Genomic DNA, 22,047 nt, shown 5'->3' with positions numbered 1-22,047 from the left:
AAGAAAAAGGCCCTAAAGAACAATGTCTGCTGTAAAGGCCATGTATAAAAGCTTGGAGGACAGACTGTCTTTTAAGTTAAAACAACCTCAATATGTCCATAGTATTTCACATTTCAGAAAAGAAGTATCAAGAAAGTAAAAAAAAAAAAAAAAAAGGAACATATTAAAAGCTTGCCCTTCTTAAATTATATCAAAGTTCAAATTTAGACCATCCTTTAGAACATGAGTACATGGAATAGACACCTCTCTCATGATTCCAGTCCTTAGTTGTCCCTGGTACAGCAACTCCTGAATTACAGTGCACAAACCTCCACATAGAAAGGTGGAGTTGGATCAAAAATTACTTTGAGATAGTTTGTTTGAATGTGAAAAGGAAAACTAAATATGTATGGCAAAGAATACAAAAATAGCTATCCCCCTAGGACAGTGTAATAAGCCATTCTGGAATCAGGAAATTAAGGGTGACATTGAAAACTTTGAGCTATAGACAGCATCTGTAGGGGACTGAACACCATCTCAAATTAATTACCTCAGAACTGATGACATGCAACACTAGGGCACCAAAGGGACCCTTTATTTCTATATAAAGCATACGCCAACAAGAAATCAGGGAAGGACAATGCAAAGAAGCAAATGTGCATAACTCAACATGTAGTGTAGAAGTTATATTGCCTTCAAAGTTCTACTAAGTACACTTAATTTTCCAATTTTAAGGAAGAGTCTATTCTAATATAGAAAGCTTCAGACAAAACTTAGCAATTGCAGAACAGCTTTAAAATACATCAGTTCTACATCCTCCTGAATATACCTAATCACATCCAATAGATTAGAAAAATCACATGTTTTAGAAACCAAGTGCTAGAATAGAATTTTCATACCCATTAGCTTATTACCAAATGTTCACCCATTTGTCAGTGGATAATATTAATCAGTTCTTACTAAGTTATGGCAAAAAGATGACAATGCACATAAGTGCTGCACGTTCTGAAATGTAGTCATTTTTAGTTACCATGAAACACTACCATCTATTATACCTCATTTTATGCAAGATACCATGCCAGCTACCAATCCATAAACAATGTTTCACATACTTCATAGAGTAGCTTAAAACACATCGTGATATGAAATAATTTGTATTACATAGTAATTTAATCCCTGGCCACAGGGTTAATGTTGGACAAAGTCTGGAAACTTTTTTCCAATTTGAATTACATACATTAACTTTGCCACACACCACAGCACTAATGCATGTATTATGTTAGACATGCTCTAATTTAAAAATCAAAACAAAAGTTGTTGTAAAAATACATGTCACCAATGTGGAACACATTCAAGATTGTATAAAAAGTACTGAACTGATATCCCAAAACAGGTATATTTAAGCAGTACATAAGGAAAGATTAGTTTTAATATGAAACAGTCATTTAAGTCACATACAACATGATAAGAAGCATTACTTCCTCTATAAAAAAATGTTACACCAATACTTTTACTCCCAGGCAATGTTTACTTATCAAATTAAAGGGACCTATTTAAAGCAAATGTGTTATTAAGTTGGAACAAAGACAAATGTTAAAAAGATGCTATGTTGGAACACTGCTGATGTTGTAAAAATCACAAACCGTAAAAAGCATTTCACTTACAAATATCACAGGCCCTCAACTGCAAACACTTTGAAGCACTCACTGTGTGCATGCAGTTCCACTGACTTCGTTAATTCTCACATGCTTGAGGTTAAGCCTGAAAAACGTGATGACAAAACTGGTTCTTAGATTAAAAACTTGAGAGGTCAGAGTATATTCTTTGAGCAGCTACTAAAATTATATTTTTGTTTTAAATAGAACAAACTTCATTACTTTAACCTTTCATCTGAAGTTCTCACATAATAACTAAGTCTCTAAACAGGCTTAGGAAGTGTTAGCTTGACCTTCTGAAAGAAGAGATAGAGGCCTGAACAGTTAATCTGCTTGTCTCAAGTTATAGAAGGGATCAGTCAAAAAGCCAGAAACAGGATTTTTGATATTTACCCTCTAGCCTACATGCAGTGCTGTTTTCACCCTGACACTGATCAAACAAGTATTGTAAAGACCAAATTGCCTATTTCTCATTTAAAACTAGTCTCTGGGAAAGAAAAACAACAACAAAAAAAAAATCACAAACAAAACCCCAACCAATCAAAAAGAAAAGAAAATCCACCCAAAAAATCCACTAAGTATTAAGGACAGTTCAATCCAGTTCATACCTATTTATTTCATTCTAACAGCAAGGATAAAGGAGGAAATGGAGAAAGAAAAAAAAAAGGGGGGGAAAGGGTACATTTTGAGCAACATAGCCTGCATTTCTGATCATGACAAAGAGCTATGGTAAAAGGACATGCATCTCCTACAGAAATGTTAAGGTTTGTAAGATTTACAATATCTTTGCAGTATTTTTGGTGTGCAACACCAGTACAGTCTAAATCACAAGTAATGAAAGAAGCACATGATAGTTCACTACTGTTTCATGTAGAGCATTACAAAAAACCTTCACCTATTCTAATCAACCCTCCCGCCCACCCACCCTTCTATAACTAATTTCTAATTCCAACCAGCTGACATTTTCCTAGAACCCTACTAACAAAACATGATTGTTGTTTTTCCTGTGCATACTTGAACTACAACTAGTCAATACATGCAGAGAAAAACAAAGTATAACTCTAGATAAAGAGTCCAGGTATGCCAAGCACGTATCAGCAGGGCAAGTGTATTGGCTGGATGACTTCTGGAGATCATAATCTGTCATATCTCTAAGATCAGTGTGATAACAAGTTTGGTTTTGTTGTTTTTTTCTTTGTTATTATTATTGTATATAATTGTCATTTGCCAGTGCCTTCAGTATGTAAGTTAATAAATTCAGAAAATTTACTGGGTTACAAACACAACATAGTACCAGTTTAGAAAAGCTGAAACTGTTAGGACACATTTCACAAGTACACAATTTAAGGCCTTATAAAATGATACAGTAAATTTTAAGTTTGTAAATTCTAATGTCTTGGTAATTAATATAGAACTTGCCTAACTTCATGTAGGGCTGAGGAAGAGATTAAGAAATACATAGCTATTTTAAATACAATGCTGGCTCCAAAATGTTAAAACAGTAATGGGAATTAGGAGAACAAATGGCTCTAACATCTTCTCACAACAGACAAGAGGTGTAGGAGTGGGAAAGGTATTGTGAACAGCACACTTGGATAACAGTATAATCATTGGAACTTTTGCTCAACTTTCACTGAGCAGAATTTTTAATGTCATTTACATTGCTGGAGTTCTGAACCAGCTCTGCTACCTTCACAGTGCAAACTCTTGTCCCAGAGTAACAAACCTATCCAAATGAGGTTTGGTTTAATTTCTACATTAGATACCAAAAGCAAATTCTAACAGTCACTCCGTCATGAGGAAAACTACTGAAGAATAAATCCAACAAGTTGTTGCTTATTGTTTTTTTTTTCCTATTTGATTTTAAATATCACACCTTTAATGAAACAAGATTAAGTTTAGTGTCTATACTAAATAAAGCAAACAGTGACAAAACAGAAAGGTTGGATCTGCCTTTTTTTTTTTGTCTTTTAAATGTCTCCATAATGGAAATCCTCAATTATGTCATTCACACTTTAGACATTATTTCCTTTTTTTTTTTTTTTAAATGAGAGGCAAGACAAAAAAGGAAGGGCAATACTGCACCTCTTCAGTATAAAAGTACATCAAACTTTCCACTTTTAAAATACAAGGGCAGCTATATAGGTCTGCACATCATCTTCCAGGAAAATGCCACAGTAAAGCCCATTTAAAGTCAAACACAATGGTGAACTTGCTTTTCATCATTAGCATAGCTTACCACAGAAACGATCTCTTTATACAAATGAATGTATTCTATAAAGGCTCCTACATCACTCATCATCACAGACCTAAACAATTTATCCCTTTAAGGAACATGACTAGTTTCCAGCACAGTGGCAAGTATTACAAGCAGAGTTTGTTACTACAGTGACATCTTTTATGATGTTAAAGCAACACTTCTCTCTACAGAATCATTGTTTCAGTTGCATATGCAACTTACCACACTGCTAAGGCTGAACTCTTCAAGGCTAGGTGTTTCCCCACAGTAAATAAAACTCAGGGGAGGTTATTTTTTTAGACCAAGAATAAGATCAAATTACCCACATTAAAAAATAATTCAAAGCATCACACATGAAGCTCTAGTGCCATTGACATCAGTAGGGTATCAAGTCTAGCAAAGAAATTAAACCTACAATTACTTGCTTCTCATGTGAGCTAAAGTCAATTGATGTGAAAGCTGTATTTTTGATTTTTTCTCCACCCTAGACTTCTTCAGTGCAAGACTGGATGAGGTACTGATGGGAATTCAGTTTTAACACTAATGGCCAAATTATCTTGCAATTCAGAGTCTGTGCTGAGGACACTCCATTGCCTTGGGCAATGACAGGTGGACTCTGTAGCTCAGAACAATCGAGCAGGCTCTAGTTGAAACCCTTAGAAGCAGGGCAGGTCTTTCCCTGCACTAGTTTGTTCACAGTTTTCAGAGCACTGAGGCAGGAGACTAGAAGCATCAATGGGATGGGATGAGAGAGGTGCATGACTGCACAACCATGGCACACTAAGAAACTGCATCCAAATATGTGCTTAAGATTGAGTTATGGTTATCTACACAGTCCTGGTTTTGGTACTCTCTAGATTTAAAGCACTGGACTTCATAAACTTGATGTGTTGTTCTTCCCATCTAACCAAATGTTGTGACTATTTCCAAATACTGCAAAGACTTAGCAAGAGTCTTCAGCAAGTATTTGCTGAGAAAAGAGATCATTGTTTTTCAATGAAATATCTAACAGTGGGTTTCAGTGTGCTACTAAGCATGAAAACATTGATTTTTGAATAGTGTTAATGCTTTACTTCAAAACCAGGAAAAAAACACATACAAAATTATCTTTATTTACTCTATTATTAAAAAATATTAGTACTGCACATTCCTCCATGTCATCTCCTCTATATTCAAAGAAAGGATAAGCAAGAATATGAGTAGTGGACATTCACTTCAAAAAAATGTAATGAGTATTTGCAGATACAGTACCATTAAAACCAAGCACTAAATGCTAGTGTTAGCTACCATATTAACACTAGCAAATAAGGGGCTATTCATACAGGCATATTTTTGCCTTCCATAAAATTGTCAATATACATCCTGCTTCCCATCGGTCATCAATTATGTTTTACAGTGTTATCAGGAACAAAAAGTATCCCATCCTGTAAAACATTTGCACACATAAAACTAAAGAGTACAAAAGCTGAGCTGGAAGCTTATGATTGAAAACAGATTAGGGAAAAAAACCCAAAACCTCGACGACAGCAATCAGATGACAACGACAACTGATTGTCTGCAGAAAATTAAGTACCCAATTCATGACCAAACCTTCATAGCAAGTATTTCAACTGCTACCCCCAGTGCACGTTGTTAGCCATCCGTATTCAAAGCAGGTGGTCCTGCAGTCTCTCTTGTACGCATTAACTGGACATCTTTATCAGCCATGCAAGTATCACAACCCCATACTGCTGATGCTTCTGCTGTAAGAAGGCCATAAGCTGACTCAGTCATGCCTGTACAGATGCGATGAAACCATTTTTGACAAGAGGCTTCACACAGAATGGCATCCTGGTCATCATTAACTTCATGTGTACAAATTCCACATGGATAGACGGGTTCAGAGGAAGAGTGACCATGGCGACTGGGATGAAGAGGTGCTTTGCTGCTCTTTTCAGAGTTGCATCCTTCAGCAGTACCTCGAGGCTGGCGGGACTTATTCTGAGTCCCATTGGAATGGCCAGCATTAGTGTTATCAGCACTATTAGAATGGCTATTATCCTGATTTACCACATTATTTCGAGTAACATTTTTTAGGTCACTGTTACCTTGACTCACAATGTCCTCTGTCCTGTGATGATGCTGATGAGCAGGAGTGTTCTGGCTAGATGCTTTGCTTGCACCTTGACTAAAGTCTTGCTTTTGTGCTGATGATTTTGTCTGGTTGTACGTGTTTGGTGGAAGAATAAAAGAATGGTTTGACTCTAGCTGTGAATTTGGGAAATTTGGATTGCTTCCGGGACCAAAGTTAGATGGCACATCAGGGTGAGGTATCTGACCAGAATGGGCAAAGTTCTCACCAAGATTTGGTCTGAAATGCTGACCAGGCATATTGATATTTTGATTTATCTGACCGCTACTATAAGGTGGCTGATTCCCAAAACCTGGGTTATCGTGTGGACCAAAGCTGAAAGAGTGGGGTCGACTAAATCCCATTCCCACAGGGTTTTGAGGAAGGGGATGTGGTTGGTTTCTGAGGGAGTAAGAACCACCATACGGTGAGGACACTCTGGGCAGCATGTGAGGTGGCATTCTGAAAGTGTTATAGCCTCCAAAGCCAGGATAACCAGGATTACTAAAATATGGATTTCCTGAAGGAAGTGGTTTATAAGACACAGTATTATAGTTGTCATCAAATGGATTTGCAGCTACAAGGTGGTCAGAGCTTGGATTCGGCGGCGGAGCATATTCAGATGGAGGAGGAAATGATGATCCCTAAAAATATTTTAAACACATTTAAATTAGTTTTAGTATTTCCCTGCAAGACAGACCAACCACAAAGGTCCTTCCTGGATTAGCAGCTCTACTGATAAAGGACCTGTTCAGCTGTTGTGTAAAGCTACCCACTCAACCCTGCGAGGCTGCCTGAAATTTCAATAAAGAGACAAGAGGAGTTTGGTCTCCAGTTAACATGGTGAGTTATAATAATCTCAGTGGTTTACAAAATGTACAGTTGCACAACAATGCTTCTGAAAATACTATCCGATACACGACTTCTTTTTCTTAGCCTTCTACACAAGAAAAGCCACAATACACAATGCCATGTGTCAGTTAAACACATGCAAAAATATTTCCATATGAGCAAATATGAAGCATTTCCTTAGTTGCCTTTTGGGTCCTTCTTACTGCATATACATCTCTCAAGACATCCCACTTTTATGAGGATACACAAACCTATGTTACTGTAACATGAAAAAAGTACATAGGAGTCTTCATACAGAAATACTCTGTATCAAACAGAGGCATCCCTTAAGAGTATCCAGATTCAGTGATTGTGGACAGTCTGCAAATCATGGTCAGTAGGTATAAAATATAAGAATTTCTGGTTACAGAGCATAATCAAGTGTTTAATGGAGCCCAGAGGCTAAATGTCATCAGAGTGGCTATACAATTGAATTTCATTTAGACTAGCCTGTGGAGAACTATTAGCTGGTTCACCCTCACACTAACTGTGGTCACAGAATGCATTTCCTCCTAAATACCAATAAACTAAGACTGAATGTTTCTTTTTTTTTTTTCCCACAAAAAAAAAAAAAAGACAAAACAAAACTGCTAAACTGCAGATTTTGAGCCTCGTAAGAAAAGAGAGGAAACTCATCTGCATGTCCTCTACAGTTATCACCACTGCAGAACAAAAGGAAAGCTCCAGCAAGACAAAGATCTGAAACCTTTAAATCAATACAGTATTTCTCAGAGCAGGTTTCACCATGACTACTTCAAAACAAAATAAAAATTAAGAAAACAGACCCACATCTCAGTGGAATCTGGATAGGCTTAACAAAAAGTGATTATTTGACCTACATAAATAAAATTACTCTCACTGGGCAGTACCATATTAACAGATACTCTCACTCAAAGCTGAACGGGCACACAAAGGAAAATTCTGCTCTACAGATATCTAATTGCTTTAGATGTTTTGTATTCAGGCTTCCTTTTCTGGAAACGGAAGTTGTATAGAAATGCCAAATTGCAGAGATTCACTGGAAAAGAGCCAAGCTTGCCTCACAGCTTTTGCCTGAAAATCACTTGGGTAATGTGCCAAGAGCTTGGTCAAAGCATAAACAAACTGTACTGATCCATCAGACCACAAACCTAAATATACAGGAATAAAAGTAAGCAGAAAAGTAGTCTCATGGCAACTACTTGTGCTGTACAGATTTCTACCAATGGCCACAAAGTCATTAAAAGAAACTCTGTCTCAGAATCAAATCCATATGGTAAAACACAAGTTGTTGCAGTCTCACTGTGTTCCTTTCTTTATAGGTCTTTGGCAACCTATGGAGATTAAAATAACTTCAGTGAGAAAACTAATATTATGATGAATTCAACTGCATAGTACAACTGAAATATTTTGTATGTAAGTGCTGTTTGTGACATAGCATCAAACAACATTTGAGTGCACTATTTATTAAGAAACCAAAAGGACCAAAGGGAATTTACCTGTGTATTTCCTTTGCGCTTTTTTTTATCAGGGCTTCCAAGTTGTACTCCCGGTCCTCCTAACCCATCCAATCCACTGTCACCACCTACAAAATTTCAATCAGTGCAATACTGCATTAGTTTTCTTAGAGGCTGTATTGTACGTTTTCCTGACATCATAGCAACAGATACTTGTGTTACAAATACTAACTTGCAAACATTAGTTCCTTACATTGCAAGCCCGTAACAAGCAAACATCCAGAGGTAAAAGTTAGCCTCCCTCACACAACCTAAGAAAATTTACTTCCAATTAAAACTCATACTCAGAATGTAAGTCAAACTTTATTAAGATGCAAGCATACAGCTGAATACATGAATTTGTCTTTATTACCAAAGTCAATCTGAAGATAACTGTAAATTATCAATAGTATTATGCAAAAAAGCATAATGTATGATCTTTGATCGCACTGCATTAGATGAGTATTCCCAGAAGACAGCTAAACCAGCTTTAGAACTATTTAGTAAAGTAATACAAAATCTCTTCTCACCCGTAAGAAGCAAACTATTGTATATAGGCTGAAATATCCAACAGTTGTTTCAAATGCTCCTGATCAAAGGAGGATGTACAAATTTTCACTACTAGCACTTAACTCCTACCCTCCTCCTTTTTTGAGATTTCAGAAAAGTTTCCAGTCCTATCTAAAGTAAGAATCCAATTCTTTGTCTGATTCCTCTGACAGCTCTAGACTGTCACTGTTGAATTTTGGTTTTGATTTTACATAAGGAAAATACATGGACAATCCAAATAAACACCTATCAAATTCTAAGTCTGAAATTCAAAGGCCAGGGTACAAAGTCATGGTAGTCACATATATTTAGTGTGCTATGAAGCACTGCCACCGCACTAACTGGAGATACTAAATAATCGCTGTGTGAAGTTTTACATAAAGAATGACAAATCTCTCTTAGATTCCAACTGTATGAATTATCTTCTTGATTAAGCATTTGCTTAGAACTGTCCCTGCACTTTCCATTAACTTCCTCTCCAGCACTCCTATAGATTCATTAGAAATTCAGTGGAAGATTGTACTGTGAGCGCCATTCCTTGTAACTGCAGAAAACACATCCCTGTTCATGGTCCTGCACTCTCAATACATAAACATAGTTAACCACCAATTGCAAAATATTACAGATGTCCAGATTCCTTCTAATAGATACAACATCTAGCAGCACAGATATTAATAAATCTGTGATCAAATACAATACTAATGATCACATGATCAAGTGTTTTCTTCCAGCAGCAAGACAAAATGTTGTACAAAGTTACAGATAAATTTCCCCTCTGGGATATCATTCTTCAAAATCATAAACATGTAACTATTAGAATTCCAGTAACAGGTTCCACTGATTTCTACATGAATTACTTACACAGGTGCAGCTGTTCACATGTCTAGGTTTGCAGAACAGAGTCCTATGCCTGAAAAGGTTCAAAGCTTTTGTATTTTCAGTTCTCACTGTGGGAGACCAATGATTTGATTTAGTTCTAGGAACTTATATTTTCCCTGTGGATTTTATAAGGATTTAATTTATACATGAAAGAAAACAAAACATTAGTCCTAGCATATATCTAAAAAAAAAAAAAAAAAAGTGAATAAGGGTCATTTTCACACAGCCAACATAAACTTTGCAGAAAGTCATTTTTGGTACCTACCACACAGACTTTTATCAAAAGTTGCACTGAGCAAAAAAAATCATTTAATTGTCTGAGACTAAGTTCCCAAATCTGCAATTCTTTTGACTGGGACATCTCATATGTTATGTATCTAAACACATATCTGATCACCATTACGTTTTATCCCATATTAAATAAGGCATGTCAGCCACTTACATTTGGAAACAGGAGAAGGAATATGTTCCATATTCTTTTTACCTTCATATGTACACAAGATAGACACTTTCAGTGTCAGTGAGAATTGCAAGTATGACTCTGTATGCAATTTATGTCATATTTATCATACTGAAGATATATCACAGAGTACTTTCATACTCATTGACAAATCTCTGTCTAGGTTTTTACAGGACGGATGCCAGAGTCTTTTTAAACAGTGCTTTATCTCAGTAAGAACATTTTTACAAGAAACACAAATAGCAAACCAGACCTTTCATTACAGACAGAAAACTAAAAAAAAGTCTAATTTCAACCAGATACTCTGTCAACTTGATACTGTAAACAGTTTTGGTATTAAATAGCATTCGCATGGAACTCGATGAGTAACTCAGGCACATGACACTATGTGATTAAATATTTGCAGAATCAGGGCTTGCGAGTGAAGGAGTCTACAAATCCCAGTCTCCTTTGTAACACTGCTGCCTCTTTTCATTCTCTCATTCTCCAGGCTGCAGTTGTTACTAGAACAGGTTTTAAAAATCAAATTGTACATCAACTACAATATGCATAGAATAAACCACACCTTACCTCACTTACCCAATCATTAAAAAGACGAAAACACCAAGAAATCCAGAAGTAAAACAGGAGGCAAGGAAAAGAGAAGCAATAAATTGCAGATCTTACCATTTTTCCATGATTTTGACCTAACTCAGTCTTTCATTATTCCATTCAGAAATGCGTTTATTTTAAGGATTGTAAGGACACAACTGCCGCTAAGCAGACAGCGTGCTACTGCCATTAAAGTCAGCGGCACTGCCGAAGTCGGCAGATAGACCTATTCCTACCCTTCTCCTTACACATTTCAAAGAAGCACACTTCAAACTCCTCTAGAGCCATACGTAATATTATAACAGTATTTCGATAAATTGTTCCTTTCCCGAAAAGAGAAAAAACAAAACCCCAACTAGAGTCAGGCACAAGAGAAGTGAACACTCAAGTGTAATTTATGGGCTCTGCATCAACAGTAAGTCGGACATGTGGCACCGCCGCCGTATTCCCTTGCACCAGCAGGATGCAGGCTGCATACTAATAGCCAGCGAACGGAGCAAAACACGAGCGACACGGCCACGCACACGCCGCCACTCGCGAGTCACGGCCGCGCGCACAGCGAGCCTCCACTTGTGCATTTCAAGGCCCGGAGGCTGCGGGAGCCCGCGGGGCCCGGCCCGGCCCCACCGTGCAAACTTAGCGCGGCTCCCGCGCCGCCCGGCCCCGCCGCTGCTGCCGTCAGCCGCAGGCAGAAACCGCGGCGGAGGCTCAGGCGGCCCGAGTCGCTCTCGGAGCCCGGAGGCCACCGGCGGTAGGGACCGGCCGGTGCGCGCTTCCCGCAGCACCGCCGGCTCTCATGGGATTTAGGCCCCGGCAGCAGCCACCCCCAGCCCAGCCCAGCTTTCCCCGCACCTCGAGATCTCTTCAGCGCGATAGGGTCCTTCTCCTGTTCCGCTGACATTACAGACAGCAACGCATGGCTCCCAGGGCGGCAGGAATCGGTTCTCTTTGATGCTGCTGCTACTGCCGCCGCCGGCCCGCACCCCGCCCCCTCCGCCCCCGCCTCCTCCGCCACCGCCCCCTCCCGCTGCTGCCGTAGACGCCGCCGCCGCCGCCCCAGAAGGGGAGCCGCCAGACTTTGCAAAGTTTGGGCATGGGTGGGCTCTGCGGCGGCCCGCAGTATAGCCCGGTCGAGGCGGGCCCTGGCGAGCAGAGGCCAAGTACCCGGGAGCTGCGCGGGGCTCTGCGGGGCGCCGAGCCTCGCCGGGCAGGGCCCCCGCGGGCGGCGGGAACCCGCCTCGCTCGGCGCCCGCCGCCGGGGCTGCCAGGCCCCGCGGCCCCGCGGCCCCGCACAGCGCCCCCGCTGGCCACCAGCGCCGCTTACCGCACCGTGCCCCGACCGCTGTTGCCAACCGGCTCCTGAGTCCCCAGTGGCAACGGCGGCAGCAGTACCTCTGATGGCAGGGCGCTGCGCGGTGCTCTCCGTTCTTTCGCCATGAGTGCGGCGGGGCGCGGCCCTTCCCTTGGGGGCTGCTGGCCCTCAGCCGCTCCCCTTCCCGCGGCACTGCGCCTCCGCTCGAACAAAGACTGCGCTGAGGGCAGTGGGGCCGGGACCGCCGCGCGCCAACGCGAGGCTCGCCGGGGCGCGCGAGGGCAGCGGCCGGGGCGCGAGGCGCCGCAGCTCCGCGCGGGGCAGAGGCAGAGGCAGAGGCAGGAGCCGGGGCCGGGGCCGGCCCGCGCCCGCCCTGCCAGCAGGCGCCCGGGGGGCCACGGACTGCCGGGGCTGGAACCGGCGCTTGAAATGAGTCCAGCCGCTGCTGCCAGGGACATGGTTCAGCACCTCTGGAGTGGTGACTCCACCACTTCCCTGGGCAGCCTTTTCCGATGCTTGATAACCCTTTCTGTAAAGAACGATTTCCGAGCCTGAACCTCCCCTGGCAGAAATGAAGCCTATTTCCTCTTGTTCTGGCACTTGTTGCGTGCGAAAAGCCACCGACCCCAACCTTATCCCAAATTCCTTTGAGGTAGCTGTAGAGGTCAATGAGGTCTTCCTTCAGCCGGCTCCTGGCTAAACCACCTCTGTTCCCTCAGCCATTCCTCACAAGCCTTGTGTTGAAGGCCCCTGACCAGCTGGGGTGCTCTTCTTTAAACATGGTCCAACAGTTCAACATCCTTCTTGCAGTGAGGGGCCCAAAACTCCACACAGTATTCGAGGCATGGCCTCACCAGAGCTGAGCAGGGAGGGACAATCACATCCCTGCAGGACAGCTTGTTCCCGATATGTTTATCAGGATGCCATTTGCCTTCTTGGCCACCTGAGCACCCTGCTGGCTTGTGTTCAAGCAGCTGTCAATCCAAGGTACTTTTCAACCAAGCAGGTCTCCAGACACTCCACTCTTCCCCAAGCCTGTAATGTTACAGGGGATTGTTGTGCCCTAAGTGCAGCACCCAACACCTGACGTTGTTGAATCTCATGCTGTTGGCCTTGGCCCACGTATGCAGCCTAACTTGATCTCCCTTCCGAGCCTTCCTGCCCTCCAGCAGATTGACACATACACCCAACTTGGTGTCATCCGAAAACTCGCTGAGAGGGCACTTGATCTCCTCATACAAATCACTGATAAAAATGATAAACAGAACCAGCCCCAGCACTGAACCCTGGGGAGCACAACTTGTAACTGTCTGCCAACTGAATTCAGCTGCATCCACCACAACATTTTGGGCCCAGCCATTCAGTTAGGTTTTTCACCCCAGAAAGTGTGCAACCATCCATGCTGAGAGCAGACAGTTTGTCGAGGAGGATGCTGTAGGAAACTACCCTATGGGTGATTGTTTCTGTGGCCTCAGCTGGGGCTATGCTGATGGGTTTTTAATGGCTTCACAGCTGTAACAAATGCTTATGCATTCTTCTCACCTCCAGGCTGCAGTACTAGTGCCTCCTGGAACTGCTCTGCTGCGAGGACAGACTGAGAGCTGGGGTTGTTCAGCCTAGAGAAAGCTCCAAGACTTTATTGCATCCCCTTCAGTACTTAAAGGGGGCCTATATGAAAGATAGGGACTGACTTTTTCACAAGGCCTGTTATGACAGAACAAGGAGTGGTGGCTTTAAACTAAAAGAGGGAAGATGTAGTCTAGATGTAAGGAAGACATTTCTTGTAATCAGAGTGGTGAAATACTGGCACAGGTCAGTTGGGTTGGGGTCTGAGCAACCTGATCTAGTTGAAATTGTCTTGGCTCACAGCAAAGAGTTGGACTAAGTAATAAGATAGTAAGCTGGAGGTGGGGAGATTCAGACTGGACATGAGGAGGAAGTTGTTCATCATGAGAGTGGTGAGACCCTGGAATGGGCTGCCCAGGGAGGTGGTTGAGGCCATCCATCAGGCTGGATGAGGCTCTGGCCAGGCTGATCTACGGCAGGGTGTCCATGCCCATGTCAGGGGGGTTGGAACTAGATGATCCTTGTGGTCCCTTCCAACCCTGACTGATTCTATGATTCTAGATAATCTTTAAAGGTCCCTTCCAACACAAATCATTCTATGATTCAAGAAGGGGCTCCCTTCATGTAGATATCACCCACAATTCTGGGACTGGGGCCTGAGGGTCGTACAGAGGAGATGCAACCCACTGGGCTCAACTGGTGGTATACACAGTGACAGTAAACCTTTCTGAATCCTTGAAAATCACAAGATGATAGGTACACCACTGCTGCTGTCACCACAGTTTTGTGGAAATGTACACTCTGCCACAGTTTCCCATCTTCTGAAAGGGTTGTGTTTCATCAAAACTGTTGATCAACTGTATTACAAATAATTGTCTTTCAAATAGGAATTTATTCTCCATTAACTGGGATAAAAATGCCCAGCTGTACAGTATGGGTTTTGATGGCATACCTGATTTCACAATGCCTAGCAGTGCTGGTGCTTTAAATACCTTCTTGTTAGATGAATAGTTGATATTTTTCCAGTATTTGGAACACATTTTCTAGAGAAAAATAATAACAATTAAAAAAGTTTGTGTAAAGGTTAAGGGATCAGCATTACTGTAGTGTTGCTTTTATATTTTGCATGAAAGAGAGAATATAAAAGCAACACTATAGTAATAATGATCCCTTAACCTTTATACAAACTTTTAAAAACTATTACTTTTCTCTAGAAAATGTGTTCCAAATACTGGAAATTCAGTTTTTAATGTCAATTTCTGTCCTTCCCTGGATATTCTTTTTACCTATCCACAGTCTCCTACTCTGCAGCAATCCCAGAGTGCATATACCTCAACATATAGCATATTCCAGTATTCTCATGGGATCTGCTGGTTAATTTTGTCTAATCTTGATGAAGAGAAGCATACTCTGTTATCAGCAAGGTGGGTGTGAGCTAGTCTCTGTTTGGAGGAAGATGAGTCTTATCTGTGAAGAGATTTGCATTTTCTCTGATGGAGCTCACTGTAGACCTGGATGATTCTCTCAGGACTGCGTGAACTTTTATGCAGGGCTGCCTTGTAATAGCATATGGACTGTAATTATGGATGCACAGATTGATGTCACTGAGTCTATAAAGGTTCCTAGGGGGAAATTGTCTGCATCACAAATGTGAGCAGGGAATTCAGATTTAACCCAGTGCTCCAATTGCAAAAAAAATTATGTCTGTTTTGCTGTTCATCCAAATTCATCTTTAACTTGTACTTGAGTATTTAGTAATTGGCCTGTGAGAATCTTTTTAGATCAACTGCAGTTTTAAACCTACGTTGGGAAAGAATCACACAGTGTCTGAGAGAAATGAGTTAACCTGCTCAGGTGTCTACAGTAGCATCTCAAATGTTCCCCAAAAACTCTATGTAGTTTCTCATTATCACATACCATACACCACCACCTGATAGATTTGCTGCTCATGAGTTGACCTTACAATTACTCCAACATTTCTTCTTCTCAAAGCTTGGCATTAATTAAGAAAGGCTAGGGGGATCTAGTAGCAAGTTACCAAGTTGAAGTTATCAAGAGAGTGACAGACTCTCTACTGAAGTGCATAACAGAAAAATAAGAATTCAATGGTCACAATTTGAAATGAGATTCCATCTGGATATGAACAGGGAGAGAATTGTTTTGGGGCTAAGTAAGAACTGGGACAAGAAACTAAAGAAACTGTAGAATCTCCACCCTGGGAGGTTTCAAAGACCTAACTGGGCAAAACCAAGAATAACCTGGCCCAGCTTCAGCATTAACCTTCCTTTGTGCAGGAGGTTTGATTCAAAATCAGGACCACCCAAAGTCCCTTCTACATGTAATGGTTCTGTCATTCTTCCTTTTAACCATAGCCAGCTACACAGAAAGCCTTTTCTCCCTACCAGGGCACTCAGTCCTGAACAAATATGTTTACATTTAATACTGTGTAACTCACCCCAGCTGTTGAAAAGGGTGCCTTCGGTTCGATAGTGCCCTCCAGTTCTGTGTGGCGCATCACACCTAAAAAACGTTATTAGCACAGAAGAGCTGGGTAGGATTACATTTTTTTAGTTGTCTAGCTCCAAGTGCTACAGTCACAAATGTTTACAGTTTTTGAGGTATGGTAGCAGCATTTGGCAGAAAGGAACCTGGGGGTGCAGCACAGCTCCCTTTCAAAGCACCAGTCTCAATCTTTTGAGTCACTGCATGGTGCTGGCATAACTTTTAGGTGCCTTTCCTTCTGAATGCAGGTTAAAAAAGAGGCTTCTAAAAAAGTCTTTAAGAAGTACCAGTAGGTAAAGTGATTTGTACTGGTTGTTGTCATAGCATCTGAGCACTCAACACTGCACTACATTATCACAAGAGAAATATCAATGAGACATGCATCTGCAACAAAGCATTAACACTTAAAGGGGTTTTACTACACCTTTTCATGTGTACCTATTGCTTATCTCGGGAGCAGAGTAGCACAGAAGCCCATTTTGACAACATACGAATGCATACACGTGTGCTAAAGGGAAAAACCAAAACACCTCAAAGAAATTTGCTGACATTTAAGGAGTTTCAAAAAGGAAAAGGTGAAAGATTTGCTCTGTTTGGTTTCATGGGGGCCAAGATTTCATCCTAGAGGAATAAAATAAGGAAAGAAAATGGCTAGCATGACATGGCAAGGAAAAACCTTGAGAAGATGGCAGAACTGTGTACCTATCACTGCCAGTACCAGGGGAAAACAAGTTTTCCTCTCGTGTGCTCCATGTGTGCTCTAAAATAAAACACATACAGCTCTAAAATGTCAAGTTATTGTGATTTATCAGCCCATCACAGATTTTCCACATGGGAAGGCAGAAATACATCCCTGTACAGTGGACAGAGACCTGGGTGTCCAACAGGCTTCTGCAGAAGGGCTGTATGTCCAGACTAGACTGTGGGCAGTGTCAAGGTACAGCACATGCATGGCAAGACTTGGCAGCACTTGTGCTGGTTCTCCAGCTTGTGGGCACAGAAGCCAAGCAGGCAGCAGTCTCTCTCCAACCTGGATAGAAAATGGTGAGATGGAGAAAAGGGACACATTTAAGGAAATCTGGATTGTGATGGCCATGGCTCCTAACAGTCTTCCAGCATCAGTCCATTTGGGGAAAATAATTCCTTTTTTCAAAAGGCCCTTTTCCTTAAAGTGTTAGATCTGCAAACTTGGACATGTGTCGTAGTGTTTGTGTAAGAGTGCGACAGACTGAGATCATCTCATTTTACTCTTTTTCTAAGGAAAAAGGGTGGTAAAATAATAACACTCATGCTGAATTGGAGATGAAAATACAGAGAGGTTGCATTTGAAAATAAGGCATACATGAATCCTTAACACCTAATACAAATACAGGATATACATGAGAATTCCCCCCACAAAACCCTTCCCCCAGCCAAACCACAAAAAACTCCATGAAATCCCCAGTGCTCATTTTCTCCAGTCCCCCATTATCTCCCAATTAGGCCCCAAATAGGCCAAAATTCAGAGAGTCCTCCTACATCATAGTTAGCTAGTTACCAGATGAGATCCCTCTGGGGAGTTGGAGAGGCAGGGACAAAAGCGAGTGAATTGACCTTGCTGCTTACTTTTAAAGTGTTTGCAGGATTAGGGGATTGAATAACGTAATTACAATATCTGGAGGCAACCAGTTCATCCCCTGCGACAGATCTTGGTCTCTGTAGTTTTTTCTTAGGGAGTCTGGGATAACCTGGGACCCTTCAAACCACAACAACATGTTTCACAACTTCTGTGAAAAAAAAATGCTGGAGAAAGTTTCTGTGAGGCTTGAGACAGCACTAAATATGTTTTTGTTATGCTAGAGTTACACCTCTTGCATGAGTCTAGACTCATTTGTTCACCTCCTCCACATCCCCCTTTTTCAGGGTAATAAAACTAAACATGTGCATGTTTTTAAGTTACGTGGAAATGTGCTTTTTATGCCTTTTTGGTCTAGCTGGTTATGCAGCTGGTAGTGATCTGGAAAAATGTGTTAACCAGGTTCCTTCTGGGCCTATCAGATGTAGAGCATCTCTCTGCCAATCTCAGGGATCATAACTGTAACCGAAACAGTTTTAGCACAAGTCACTGAAGCTATTTCAGTGAAAATTGCTCGCCTACTGGTGAATGCTACATCTGTTATGGTGATATAAACCAGGCCTCACAAGCCACATCTGCTTCATTTCTGCTTTTAATTAACAAAAATTAAGACTGTTTAAACTTTTGTATTCACCATTCATCCATATAATATAGACTAAAAAATAAAATCTAATTGTCTGTTCATGTTTCAACTTCCATCAGAAATTAATACAAATTGCTTTATGAGTTTGTCCATGAAAGAATGCAAGATATTTTTCTGTAGTCCATTGTGTTTACTTTCTTCCATATGATGCATTACTTGAAATCAAGTAAAAAGCTTGAGAATGATCATGCCTCTAATTACACAGCAAATCATTGTCTGATGAAACTAATTTTTCTAAGCTCTGCAAGGCAAGTTACTGGTGGACCAATCAAAAAATGTCTCAAGAATATGTCTAAAGAACACAACAGGATCATATCTATACTGAAACAGCATTTTGAAAGCTCAGAGCAAGTCCTTAGTGCTGAAACTAGCAACTGATTTCTTATTTTTGAGTGCACCTTTTCGATTTACAGTTAAAATATAGCCATGCTCAACTATTTCAGAAAAAAAAAAACCCTTGGATACACTCAGATAACTTCTGCCAACAACACATATGATTTGTAAAACCTAGAATTCACCAGCAGTTTTGAACTATAAAATTTTATAGCCAATATATAAGAACTAATAAGTATAATGCATAAGCATTTAGAATATGAAGACATTGATTATCTAGGAACTAAAGTTTTATTATTGTGTTTACTTATATACCAAAGGACAAAGCTTTGACAGTAAATTTATATATATATATATATATATATATATATATATATATGTGTGTGTGTGCATTAAAAAACCCTCATTTGGTTTCCAAGTCACCAAGAAACGTAAGATTTCTTTCCCATTTACCTCTAGGATAGGTAAAAGGGAACTTTCAGTTTGCCATTATTATCAATATAATAATTATTTTTAAGGGACTAATACACATTTAAGAAGCCTTTGTGGGCTCTCTGCAAAATGGGCTATGACCTACTCAAAGAAGGGTGGTGCTGAGGAATGAGTAATGAAATGGAGGAGTGAAAATTTCTGTGGGAAAATGCTAGAAATGCAATTTCTTGCACTTTCTGGATTATTTGTTTTAATCCTTTACATTTTCCTGTATATCACAATTTGATGAAAAGAGAGGCAAGTGTTTAATTCCTGCACTTAGTTTTCTCAAAAGCCCTTTCTAGTTTACTGCAAAAGCCATGCTGATCTTTGGAATAATTGGTTATGAATCTGCTCTTGAATCACAGAGTCATAGTATTGTCAGGGCTGGAAGGGACACAAAGGATCATCTAGCTCCATCTCTGCCATGGGTAGGGACACCTCACAGTAGATCAGGTTGCTCAGAGTCTCATCCAGCCTGGCCTTAACTTCCAGGAATGGGACCTTTAACACCACCTTGGGCAACCTGTTCCAGTGTCTTACCACCCTCATGGTGAAGAACCTCTTCCTAACATCCAATGTGAATCTACCCACTTCCTGTTTTGTTCCATAACCCCTAGTTCCATCACTACCTGACATCCTAAACCCTAAATCCAGACTTTTGTCAATGACTTTTCTGAGAGTCAAAGGTATAAAGTTTCTTGCTGTATAAACCTGTGGAAGCCTTGTCCGAGAGTGTCCTATGCATCAATGTATATGTAAGGAAGTAATTACATTTAGACAAAGGCTTTTCTGGAACTTGCATCGCAGAACTGCCTAAGTTAAATCTTTTATATAAAACTAAAGCAGAGTCTCTTGCAGAAAAAGCTCTCCAGGCTTAGCACAGTTGTGTGGTTATTCTCTCATGTCAGCCCTGTGCTTTAGTAAGAACCATAGGCAGACAGGCAAGAGGTTCCTGACTTAAGCATATCTGCTTGCACTAGCTGTTGAGCTATTCAACACTGATGGGAATCCTCAGATTTCAAGCACTAGGTCTGCTTGACCAGTCACAGTGAAGTACATATGGTGATACCACTACGTGCAACTTCTAGCCTCATCACAGTTGCTCTAAACCTAGTTACAGCTGGGTAAATAGCAGCTTATTAGTGTAGATAAAGAGCCCACAAATAGATTTACTCCATGAATTTGTGATTCACTGTCTTAAATTAAAACTAATGTGTAACAGTAGGGAGACAAAATCTTGATACGTGGTTACAAAACTCCAGGTCAGATTTAGTGCCAGCTGTTTATGATGTTACTGTACTCATTTCTCTTAGAGGACACTGTATTCTGGGCTTGGGGAGTACCTCTGATGTCTCTAGGAAGGACAGGGATAGTCTAGAATGGGGACAGATTTTAGCAAGAATATATTTGCCAAGATGAAGAATTAATTCAACAGCCACCTCAATCAAATTACATCTCTTGCCTCTTCCCTCCTTCCATATCAGTAGCTGAGTTTTTCAAGTACTATTTTGTTTCTTTGAAATTAAGAGCAGGGTGCTCAGAATCCAGCACTATATTACACAGCAAATGAGACCAAAACCTTAGTACAAAAATACCGTTCATATTTTATATTGGTGTGGCTTTAGTAGCAGGGGGGCTGCAGGGGTAGTCTCAGTGAGTATAGATGCAGAACAATAATGTTTCCCAAGTCAAGTCTGTTTAGCCTGTGAATAGTAATCAGTAAGTGATCACCCTGTCTTTATCCTGACCCATGAGCTTTTAAATTTGATTTTCTCCTCATTCTCTTGAGGAAGGAGAATGAGAGAGTAGCTTGGTGAGCATCTGGCAGACAGCCAAGATTAACCCACCCTAATGTTACAGACCTTACAGTAAGACCTCACGTATTGGACATGACAATGTGTACTATGTCTTTTTTTGGTTGGTTGGGTTTTTTTTGGCAACTATAACTTAGTCTTTATTTCTAAAGAAAATATTTACTGGAATGCAATAACAAAGCCTCTATTTGGAAAAAGGAACTGCATCTGAGTAACAGGAGGTCTGCTGGGAAGAGGGAACCGACTAGTCTCAAATTTGGGGGGTTTGAAAACTATGAAAGGAAAATGCAGCTAAAGCATCAAAACAAAACAACCAAACAAAAACTCCAAGTAAACAAACAAAAAAATCACAAACCTACCTGGAAAATGCAGTAAAAAAGCACCACTATGAAATCTCAGAATTCTGCCATCCTTTAAGGAGATAACAAATCCAACTTAGTTACCTCTTGTTTATTATGCAACAAAAGTAAGGAAGAACATAGGAGCAGATAAATACCTCTAAGTACACTGTGACCTAGTTACATAGATGCTGTGCTCACCCTTTACATCTGAGAGCAGCTTCCCTAATCCCCAGGCTAAAATTCACATGAAATCCAGGATTTCAAGAAAAGAATGTGGAACTAATTATTTAAAATATATGCACTATCTGTCCCCAAACACCAAACAGGATTAAATTTCTTGACATGTATTATACCTAGTGGGTATGACTCAAAATCTGACATTTACAGACAGGCATTTCAGGGTACTCTGCATCTGTTCCTATGGGAATCCTGTCATTTGGTTATCTGCAACTGCAGTGCTGGGCTTTAAGTTTTGTCCCAGCTGAGTTACAGAACAACATCATCACAAACTCTCAAAACTGTGTTGAACACTAAACCAAGTTGTGGAGTGCTTCTATCAGAAAGCCGTTTCCAGTCAGCTCAGCTACAAATGCCAACCTTGTCACCTACGCTGAGACTT

At 40.8% G+C, this 22,047-nt stretch overlaps 1 protein-coding gene across 1 annotated transcript; it reads right to left on the bottom strand.

Annotated features, from left to right (window-relative positions):
• Window positions 1–4,964: 4,964 nt before the first annotated feature.
• Window positions 4,965–11,802, bottom strand: PYGO1 (pygopus family PHD finger 1). Its single transcript, XM_064157570.1, has 3 exons — window positions 11,681–11,802; window positions 8,353–8,438; window positions 4,965–6,627 (listed from the first exon to the last, which is right to left on the bottom strand). The coding sequence occupies exons 1-3, from the start codon at window positions 11,727–11,729 to the stop codon at window positions 5,506–5,508; spliced, it is 1,257 nt and encodes a 418-aa protein (XP_064013640.1). The 5' UTR covers window positions 11,730–11,802; the 3' UTR covers window positions 4,965–5,505.
• Between the last annotated feature and the right edge of the window lie 10,245 nt (window positions 11,803–22,047).

The sequence above is a fragment of the Pogoniulus pusillus genome, chromosome 17 (genome assembly GCF_015220805.1).
Source record: "Pogoniulus pusillus isolate bPogPus1 chromosome 17, bPogPus1.pri, whole genome shotgun sequence".
Taxonomy (NCBI): domain Eukaryota; kingdom Metazoa; phylum Chordata; class Aves; order Piciformes; family Lybiidae; genus Pogoniulus; species Pogoniulus pusillus.
The sequence above is the reverse complement of the archived record's forward strand: the minus strand, read 5'-3'. Positions and strand labels throughout refer to the sequence as shown.

Bases quoted from the DNA above. Each gene is read 5' to 3' on its own strand.
- PYGO1 (XM_064157570.1), bottom strand. From the start codon at position 11,729: ATGTCAGCGGAACAGGAGAAGGACCCTATCGCGCTGAAGAGATCTCGA. The intron at 8,439-11,680 runs GTGCGGGGAAAG...GAAATTTTGTAG, and splicing joins CGCGCTGAAGAGATCTCGAG to GTGGTGACAGTGGATTGGAT. The intron at 6,628-8,352 runs GTAAATTCCCTT...AAATATTTTTAG, and splicing joins AGCGCAAAGGAAATACACAG to GGATCATCATTTCCTCCTCC.